Raw genomic sequence first — 10,504 nt, forward strand, 5'->3', positions numbered from 1 at the left:
GTATTCTAAGCAGTTGAGCTTTGTACTACACTGCACCTTTGGCAGTGCTGTTTTTCTTTAGATTCTGCTAAAAGGCAGTGCACACTGAATAACTTGTCTGGTCTAGGCTTACACACGGAAAACAATCTTCCCTCCCTCTCTTGCCTTTCTTTTTGGCCACTGCTTCTTCCCCCTTTCTCTTAGACTGTATCCAGCTGTGCTGATATTCTTTCTGCCATGTTAGAAGTTTGCAGCACCAGATCCTCTGCCTTATTGGCTTCTTTAATCAATGGAAACCAATCTTAGCTAGGTTCTGATTTTTGGTGTGAGGCAATGGAATATCACTTTTGGAGTTACTGCTTATTTTTGGCTTCCATCTAGATGCTTGGGCCACAAAAAATTAAGTTGCAGGTTGACACACACAGGAGAAAAATAATAATAGTAATCTTTAGTTGTCCTAATTCAACCAAGCAGCTGAACCCAGAGGGAAAAGTTGGTGTTAACTTGTTATCCACACTGTAATTATAAAATATATATTTAAAATGTATACACATCTAAAGAAAACAGTTGATAGGAAAGTCATATGTATATGGGAAATAAAAATGGAAGATATATACATAACAATGAGATTGAGAATGCTTCTTCATACCTAAATCTAAAAAATTTCTCTAAGTCTTATTTTTCTGCATGTTTTGAGTACAATATTTATGACAAGGTGATAACAATAAACATTGCTTGATTTTAGGGCATTTTAATGGCTAAGAGTTTTCTTTGTCTTAATCTCACCAAACTATACACCCATTATCAAATAAAGGAAGTTTTATCTCACACATCTTGGAATATCAGTAGCTATGTGTATCCAATCCATCAAGAAATATTGCTTGAATTTTTGTGCAAGTGTCAACAACAATCACCTTGGTGTATTCCTTTGAGAACTTTCTATTAATAATGCAGTTAGTCAACAGGAATGAAGAACTTTGAAAGGAAACTCTCTTCTTTTGTCTTATCAAGTAAATAAGCAAGAAATGGGGACCTCCAAACTGCGTGTATACGCATTGGTGTGTGAGAGCGATGATAGCCACACCAGGCATCCCTGTGACCTTCATAAACCAATTGCCACTCAGGGACATTGAATTATGAAGTGAAAAAGTCCTATTTGGTATGGCACTCACTGTTATAATTTTGAAATGAACTAAATAAGGCTGGGCAGTGCCAGTATTTATTCTGCCATGTGCAGTGGACCTTGGTTTGAAACACCATGTGTTTATCAAAAATGTCGTCTAAGATAAATTTAAAGTTTCTTAAATTGTGCACACCTCATAATCATAACCTCACTTCCTAGGATACTGAGTCAAACACAGCTGTGACCAGCTCCTTGAATGTGGCTGGAATTTCCTTCATTGACTGAAGTATTGCCATGCCATCTATGATTAACGCTGCAGTGGGAGGAATGTCCTCAGCTAGTTTGACTCCTTCAGTGCATGACTTTAGCAGCCTAGACTTGGCTAGACTCAGACACAGTCTTGCAAAGGGAACCATCTGTCGAAGCAAGAAACTATGGAAGAGGACCCAGAAAATTATGGTTAGCCAAATGTTGCAAAATTCAACAACTTGCATATTTATATTCAGTAACTTATATTTATGCTCAACAAAATATATTTTTATTCAACAGTTTACAGTTATATTCAACAATACGCATTCTCTTTTCATATTCAACTAAATTATTTTCAGTCAACAACAATATTTATTCAACTTCAATAGCTATATTTATTTTACTCAACAAAATTAATTATTCAACTTCAGTCCAAACTTTTTACTCAACAACAATAATTATTCAACTTCTACCATGCATAGTTATTTAATGATATACCTTCTTTTATGACAAAGTGTTTGAAAGTTTCCGGACATTCAAAATATCGTCATTCAACAAAATTCCCCGCCCCTACCCCTAAACTACCCCCAAACACAAAACCCATTCCCTTCCCGTCGATACGATTACGGACTGGAACCCGATCATTCGATTTGCGCTAAAAATCAAAATAGCAGCCAGAACACTGGACGAAGACTCATTCTTCAATTGCTTTGAGGATGTTATAAGCTTGTTAAACGTTAGTGAAGAGGGAGAAAACAGTACTTCCCGACCATTTATAGAGAGGGTGATCAATTGCTTAGAATCAGCGGTGAAATTTGTTGAAAATGTGTTACCAATTGTAAATGACTGCAAAGTGGAGTTGACTGAGGTTGCTGGAAATTTAAGGGTTTTGTTCCACAGTTGGTGCCAAAAATTGACAGAACTGGGGCTAAGGAATACTCCAAACTGTACTCACTTAGCAGTATATCTGGTAACTTCACTGGAACTTACAGTAAATGGAGAACCAGGGAGACCAAAGTACGAGATTGATGAAGAGACTTTGCTACACTTCAGATCTTTAGGATATAAGTGGAAAGAAATCGCAGAACTTCTTCTCGTTTCATGTTGGACCCTGTAGCGACGGGTAGGAGAGCTTGGTATCAGTGAGGAAACTGGCTTTACAATTATAGGAAATACAGATCTTGATGATAGTGTGCAAGCTTTCATGAACATACAAGGAGGCCTTGTGGGGTATTCAATGGTTCGAGGCCACTTGAGAAGTATGAGTATTAATGTTCAAAGAGAACGTATTCGAGCCAGTATTTCACGAGTTGATCCGATCAACTGCCGTTTGAGATGGGCAACAGCGGTTTCTAGAAGAGCTTATTCAGTTCCAGGCCCTAACAGTTTATGGCATATGAACGGCCATCACAGTTTGATTATGTGGGGTTTCATTATAAATGGTTGTATAGATGGCTATTCCTGTTTAATGTTTTTTGAAGTGTTCTACAAACAACAGAAAAGAGACTGTTGAAGATCTCTTTCTGCAGAGTGTTGAAAAGTATTTTTGGCCTTCTAGGATACAAACCGACCATGAAGGAGAAAACGTGTTAGTAAGGGAACGCATGATTGGATTTCGAGGCCATAATCATGGATCCGCACTTATGGGAACTTCTACTAGAGAATAGAGCATTTATGGCGAGACATGTTTTGATGTTTCAGTAATGTCTTTTACTACACTTTCAAATCCATGGAGGAATCTGGTTTGCTTGATGTCACCAACCCCCTACATTTGTTTGTTCTTCATTGTGTCTACTTTCCCAGAATTAATGCTGCAATTGATAGTTTTGGTGAGGCCTGGAATAAGCACCCCATAAGAACTGAAAGAAATTGGAGTCATTATTATTATTATTATAAACATTTATATCGCGCAAATTCCATGTGAATATGTTCAAATGCGCGTTGCAAACAAATATGAAAGAGCAAATTAACATAACATGGTAAGAATCCCAACTGGCAGGAGGCGAACCAGTTGGCTATTTACAAAGCGTGCAGGAGTTGAGTTCGGGGCCACCGAAGACAAATCCATCTAGTGGCAGGAAGGAGGATCTGAACCCGGGGCCTCCGGCTTACAAGTCCAGCGCCCTAACCACTAGGCCACGTCCAGAACAAATCTGGTCCAATGGAATAATAGACAGATTCAATGGAAGACTTGCTGCTGTAGCTGATGTAAGAAGTGATGCTAACATCAGTGGGCATGAGCATGAGTGGTTTGGTTTTAACCCTGATGCACCACCACCACCTGATGATGGTCTGTCCACTGTTGAAGTCAATGAAGTGAATTTGGATTTACCAGATAACATTATCTCTAGGCTGTCAAACGAGATGAACCCACTTGAGAATTCCAGTGCTTTTGTCATAGATATATTCCAGAGGGCACTTGAATTTCTAGAAAACTTGCTTTCCAATCATAGTTCTCAATGAATACTTACAAAGGCTACGTAGGGTGATGTGATGATAACCAATAATGCCTACGAGACATGCCTGTAGGGGATCATCTCACACATAGCTGTATTCAACAATTACAAGGTTAAAATGCCAATATGTTTTTTTTCCCAAATCACTATGATTTCTTGCAGGAGGGTATCTTAAGGGGGATTAAACTGAATTTGTGTTTTATCAATCTATCTTTCCGAGGAAAATTGATGGCACCTCACCTACCCGTTTTTAATTTTGTTGTTATGTTTTATGGTGGATTGGAACATCATGCAACCTGAACTTGCCTAAAATTATCATGAAACTCTGATAGCTAGGTAATGACTTTAAAGCACTGGTTTTGTTACAATGAACAGTCCCAGCCACCTTTCAGATATATTCTTTTTTTTTTTGGATGAAGTCCTTCAAACTGAGGCATCACCCACTCAAACTAGCTGACCCATCCCTATCTCTCCACCCCTACTCTAAAACTCTGTTCCATTTTTAATAATTTGCTCATGCAAAGTATTTTAAGAAGAAAACAATAGTTCATGTTAATCCACTTATTTCAATAATTATTAAAGAGCAAGTCAAAAAAGATTCACATTTCTAACTTGGTCCTTTGTGTGTTATTTTCAATAATAAAATCAGAACTTTTTGTGGGACAAAACATTACAAATTTAAGACTATCATTCCCAGGAATCAGCACTAAACATAAACATCAGTTATATTGCTAGGAAAGGTAAAACAACTAAATTTATCAATGAATTAAACAACACAACATTGAAAAAGGGAGATACTGAAAAGCAGCACCAACATTGGTTTTGTTTGATCTTACCACTGTAAATAAGGTATTAACTATGTAAAGGTGCATGTTGATGAAGAGATGTAATCATCACTATGAAAATGTACATTTATTGCAAAGTTCTGTACTGAAGGCATCATCTTACTTCCAGTGCAGTACTGCATTAATTGCATCAACCTGGCACTTGATGACTGGTCAACAAATCTATTCATCATCATCTTGGTTTCCTGTGCTTGGTCACTTAATTCATCTGGATATTTGAGACACTCTTTAACTATTGCTGGTGTAACAGGTTTAAAGGTGAACACACTCTCAAACAGATGTGGGTGCTTTGACATCTCATCAAGCACTCCAAGGGTATTCAATCCTTTCCTCAACTGATGTAATGCCATTTTACGTTTTGAAGTGACCTTGTACATGACTGCTGATTGGATTATTTTCCCTTTGGTAGACATCTGAAATAAAATATGATGTAAACAGTAATGTCCAAACAGAATGCAACACAATTCTCTTAAAGTGTAGCAAACAAATAGGCTGGCGCTTAAATGGATTCAAACCAATCAACTGAATAAAATTGATAGCAACTTTAGTATGTAGCCATACAAATCTTCTGAATGTGTATTACTGTTAATGATCGAGGTGTCTTGAGAGAAAAAAAATGACCATCCCTGCTCCCAATATAATCACAAAATGGTATATAATTGTCATGCATACACCATCTCAGAAAATTTTCTGATATATTAGAGCTACTGTATAACCATCCTGTAAACAGTTCCCATCAGGCTCAAGACAGTGGTGTAATCTCTGAGCATGTGTAACAGGACATATGGAAATTCCTACATAGCTTTTGCTATTTCACAATCTCAAGAATGAATAATATAGTTTTTCCAATGCCAGGGGTGACATGAATGACAGAAAAAATATCTTAAACAAAAAGTAAGTTCTACCTGCAGAACACTTGTCTCTCCACAATTAGCCATCAGATTAATTACTTCACCATTCTTGGCTAGCTCTCCCAGTTCATCATCACCAGTGACATCCATTAGCTTTACATAAATTTTCAGAAATAAAAATAATTATTACACATGACTAGAAATGTACATGTACTGGTGGAGAAGTTTTATTATTTGAATAGTAGGTATAGGTTAAAGGTAGGCCCTTTTACACCTTTCGGCAAGCCTTTCCAGGAAATCTTCATGAGAAACATTTTTTGCACGCATGTGCATTTCAATGCTCAGGGTATCTTGATTGTAGACCAATGCACCTTCACATTTTTCCACATTAAATATATCAGGTACAAAGACTCCTAGACCACAACCCCTATTTCAAAAAAAACTTGTTGCATAAATTTTCTAGTAATGGGAGGCTTACCCAATATTACTGGTTGCTGTAGCATGTTAAACAGTGGATGGTTTAATGGGGTGTCCAAGAGGTGCAGTGTACACTTACTGGATTTACTCTGGTTTTAAAGTACATCTTTGCTTTGCTTTACTTTAAAATAAACTCAAAACATACTGAGCATGTACCTGCAAGACTATATTCCTGGAAATTAGATATGGAATATCCCAAACATCATAGTATGCTAATGCACACATGACATCTTCAGTCACAAGGTAATAAAAACAGGGCAGTGTCAAACATGGAAATCCAGGGCCTCCTTGCACAAGCGAGTGGGCAATCATTTTACCAACCATTTCAAACATTCCACTCATGACCGCCTGTGATTGGTAACTTGGCACACCACTGTCTATGGCAGGCTACCCTCGAAAGATAATTCTTAAAAGGCAGGAAGCAACGCTTTATCTTTTTGCAGAACTTTCTCTCTGGTTTTTCACTTCGGAATTGCTCAACCACTTCTTGCCAATCTTTCTTCTCAGATGGATTTCGAAGATCATAACCATTTTCATTTTCATCGCCTCTTAATTCAGTTTTCTTTAATCGAAACACGAGCACTGTAGGACCATGGCCACGTTTTTGTGGTGCCCACCTCAAAGCTTCATCAAAATTTTTGCTCAAATAAAAGCCATCTCCATTGCTGAAGTCCTTCCCTATTTCACCTTTCCTCAAGTCAATCCCATCCTCAATTATATCTTTAGCATGTTTTTTAGATGTACCGTGAAAGAAAACTTCAAATTCGTCATCTTCTAGCGAATCTGGAAAAGCATTTTCGACTTGATTTTGTGTCCTGTAACACTTCCGCTCGAGTCCACATTTATCAACATTTATTACTTTTACTGCCTCGCCTCGCTCTGGCCAATCGTCTTCAGGAGGAAGATTAAACCATTCATTAACAGTGTCCTCTCTGTATGGAAAGCGGTTCAACTTGATGAAAATGCTTGGGCCATAATTTAACACATATTTTGAAACGGATAACTTGAGATACGAGGCGAGATCACACGATGCCACTAACGGGTTTCCGAGGCTCACCCGGCCCAGCCATCCTAGAATCGCAAACAGACGATTTTTCGCTTCTTCGTAATCTTCCTCATATTCTATTTTCAGCTCATTTCTCCAAAGGATCGCAGCACTCATTTTGAAATACAAAGATACGGGTGTCTCATGCTCTGCTAATTCCATTCAAGAGATTTTCTTACAATGGGGGTAGTTACTTTTTTGCGCTCTCGCTTAACAAAGTCAAAATGATCTGGTCTTACAAAAGGGAATCGCTGCTTCAGTATCTCTGTGATGCTTTCTCTGATTTCGCTTTCCAGCTGGCCTGTTCATAGCTCAAAGTAACCTTTGAGTAGAATCGTATTGTCGGTAACTGCGCAATCAGGAACAAAGCCATTTTCATTGAGATCTTTAGGCTTGTCGAGGAGATGAACAGCTTTTGGGTGTAACTCTTGATTCATTTGTTTCTTCTGTTTACCTTGCATTGGAGGCGCCATGGATGATTTGTTGCACCTTCAGGCCTCTTTTTTCCCGTATGAAAAGAAGAAAAAGAAGAAGGAACCGAGGTGGCTGTTGCGGGGAAAAGATGGAATGATGCCCGGGGCGATGGAATTTGTCATCTCTCGGCTCGCAGATTGAGCTGAACTTGCCATAAGGTTGTGGGTTCTCATTAACAACGAGATATTACTTCCCGATCATTGAAGAGCAATCTCATTTTGAACACATTCTCTCACAATTTGTGTCAGTTCTTCGCTAACATCACGCCCTCCTCTGTCTGCCGATGCCAGCTCTATTCATGAGCGTTATAATCGGGGAACTGTGTCCATTATACAGCGTATTTAACTGGGGATGGGACGAGGAATTTGTTGAATAACAATATTTCGAATGTCCGGGAACTTTCAAACACTTTGTCAGAAAAGATACAAGGTAGAAGTTGAATAATTATTTTTGTTGAGTAAAAAGTTTGGACTGAATTTGAACAATTAATTTTGTTGAGTAAAATAAATATAGCTATTGAAGTTGAATAAATATTGTTGTTGAATGAAAATAATTTAGTTGAATATGAAAAGAGAATACGCATTGTTGAACATAAATATAAAATGTTGAATATAACTGTAAACTGTTGAATAAAAATATATTTTGTTGAGCATAAATTTAAGTTTATGGAACATTTGGCTAACCATAGAAAATACTTGAAGACTTCTCTCAGATCCATCTCTCTTGCTTGGGCTACAACAAGAAGGCGAGCAAAGAGGTCTCTGTCAGCTTCCAGCATCACCTCTCTGCCAATCTTAACAGATGAGAAAACTTTGGTGGTAAAGCACAGCTTGAAGCTTGCCTTTGTGTAGTGAGTTGTACCTCCTCCCGATAATGTTTCTTCAAGCAGGTCAGTGTTGTCCCAGCGAAATATGCTGAAGGCATTAGGACTGACAACCTTTTGAAGTATTACATCATGTTCCTTTTCTTCAAGGAGGTTCTCATGAAGAAATGGAGAATACTAATACTGGGTTGGCGGTATTGTCATGGAGGGATGTAGTAGCACAATGTCCTTTTCTTTGTCCCTATCATCCTTGGCCATTCCTTTCCCTCTTACTGTGGCCCTTATCCTCTCTCTGTTCTCTGCCCTTTTCCATTTGCTGCCTCTCCCTTGGGGCTACCACAGAGAAGGATCTAGCACTATATGCTTTCAAGTAGCACAACAGAGTAAAAAAAAAAAAGATGGTTGAATAATTAATGTAATTGTAGAAGTGTAGGGTGGTAAGCATATTGCGCATGTATGATGATGCCAAAAAAAATCATAAACATGTGATAATTCACTGGAAGCCAATGAAGATTAAAAGGAATGGGTGTAACATGGTCATGCTTTCTTGTAAGTTTGATGAGACAAGGAGTGGCATTCTGGATGTGCTGCAACCTTTTTGTAGTGCAGTTAGGTAGCCAGATAGTGGAGCATTGCAGTGATCCAACTTTGGTGGTCTGCATGTGGTACTTCCTGATGTAGTTGTTTCAGAGATAATAATAATAATAATAATAATAATAATGCAAAACTTTATTCATAGATTTTAAAAAAATAGACTGTGACGCTTGCGACGAAAGAGGAAACTTCGAGGGGTGTCGCTATGCGTGTTTTCTAAGTGTCGCTGATGTGGGACTATTTTACCGGTCGTAATGAAACCACGAAAACCAAGATGACTATCAACGGTGTTTATTTAGATCACGGTCACGATCACGATCGTAAACTGAAATTGCAATAATATTATAACGAAAGCATGAATGAAACGCTTTACTTGCCTATGTCGATAACGCGATTAAAATAACAACAATCAACGTGAATTAACATAAACAAATCATAAAAGGCTAAATTAAAACTACTCAAGAATCAAAGATCAGCTACACAATGACCATTTGCGGCTGGTTAACAGCCCAAAGACTAAAATGTGGGCGTTACTTTGCGAGCGTCTAGTTATTTCAAAATACTCCTTCAATTTCAAGATAATTAGTTGTACTGTTGTACAACACAGTACATATGTGTGCTATCGCCCAAGGTGAAAAACTAAACTTAAACATATTGAATTAAAACTAACAAAAATCACTTACATATCGGTCCCGCTTGTGCCAAAGGTTTGGAACGAAAGACGAAGTTATTACTGTTCAAGGTGAAATCTTACGAAACTCTGGCTTAAAGGGACGCTAATTTAGCTTTTATATGCGCGTGGTGACGCTAAAATATCCGATTTCAAACCAATAGGGAAAAAGATAAACATTGTAACTAAGATCGTAACTAGGCATGCAAATTAAAGTAATTGACAATTGATCTAATCAACAAAAAAGGCTGTTCTTTGTTCGATATCCTAAACATAGACTATTTACAGATTCAAGAATATGAATATTAAAATATATACCCTATTGTACATTCTTGTGTACAAAAGAGAATTGTCGTAAAATGACTATCTAAAGACTACTAATAACAATTATAAAAAGCATCAAAAAGTTAATAAAGAAATAAAAATAATAATAATAATAATAGTAATAGTAGTTCAAAATAATAATAATTCAAAATGTTTATACACGGTAGCCACTTCAGTTATACAACTGCTACCAACGTGGGCCCTGTAAAAAAAATTAAAAACAGAAGACACTAGGCACTATTTTGATAAACCTTGCTAAGTCGTTATTTAGTGGGAAAACCTGTAATTAGTGTGTTACTCTGAGTATACCCGATAACTGGTACATAGTAACAGGCCACTTTCGTTATGCCATGGACTCCGACTTGTTCGGGTAGGAAGGTCTTCTTCAAAACCTGTTTGTATAGATGAGGTACATTCTCAAAACAGCAGGAAGTTAAAAAAAGGCTGTAAATGCTAAAATCTATTATTAATAACTGCACTTTTATAATAAAAAGCACCCTTAGAAATGTCTAACTTAAGTATCTATGAAAAGGTTTTTGCAGAAAATGGTATGATGTGAATGGATATCACAGCGTCTAACGTAAGAATAGCCCT

The 10,504-nt window shown here is 37.5% G+C and overlaps 2 protein-coding genes, 1 long non-coding RNA gene and 1 pseudogene across 3 annotated transcripts; 2 read left to right on the top strand and 2 right to left on the bottom strand.

Annotated features, from left to right (window-relative positions):
* Nucleotides 1-1,931: 1,931 nt before the first annotated feature.
* Nucleotides 1,932-3,414, top strand: LOC149044988 (uncharacterized; annotated as a pseudogene).
* Nucleotides 3,338-4,011, top strand: LOC149044989 (uncharacterized; the record flags this gene model as incomplete). The annotated part of the gene is made up of 1 exon (XM_089207901.1): nt 3,338-4,011. A coding segment is annotated over one exon (477 nt), but the record flags the coding sequence as incomplete, so codon positions are not given.
* Nucleotides 4,012-6,305: 2,294 nt separating this feature from the next.
* On the bottom strand, nt 6,306-7,174 carry LOC149044990 (uncharacterized). Its single transcript, XM_089207902.1, has one exon. It carries the CDS (start codon nt 7,140-7,142, stop codon nt 6,306-6,308), a length of 837 nt encoding a protein of 278 aa, XP_089064028.1. The 5' UTR covers nt 7,143-7,174.
* Nucleotides 7,175-9,191: 2,017 nt separating this feature from the next.
* Nucleotides 9,192-9,669, bottom strand: LOC149044991 (uncharacterized). The gene is made up of 2 exons (XR_016186947.1): nt 9,600-9,669; nt 9,192-9,241 (listed from the first exon to the last, which is right to left on the bottom strand). It is a non-coding gene; the product is annotated as an uncharacterized LOC149044991 (long non-coding RNA).
* Nucleotides 9,670-10,504: the final 835 nt, after the last annotated feature.

Source organism: Pocillopora damicornis, chromosome 5, assembly GCF_964200805.1.
Source record: "Pocillopora damicornis chromosome 5, jaPocDami1.2, whole genome shotgun sequence".
NCBI classification, from domain to species: domain Eukaryota; kingdom Metazoa; phylum Cnidaria; class Anthozoa; order Scleractinia; family Pocilloporidae; genus Pocillopora; species Pocillopora damicornis.

Coding starts and splice junctions, on each gene's coding strand:
- LOC149044990 (XM_089207902.1), bottom strand. CDS start 7,142: ATGAGTGCTGCGATCCTTTGGAGAAATGAGCTGAAAATAGAATATGAG.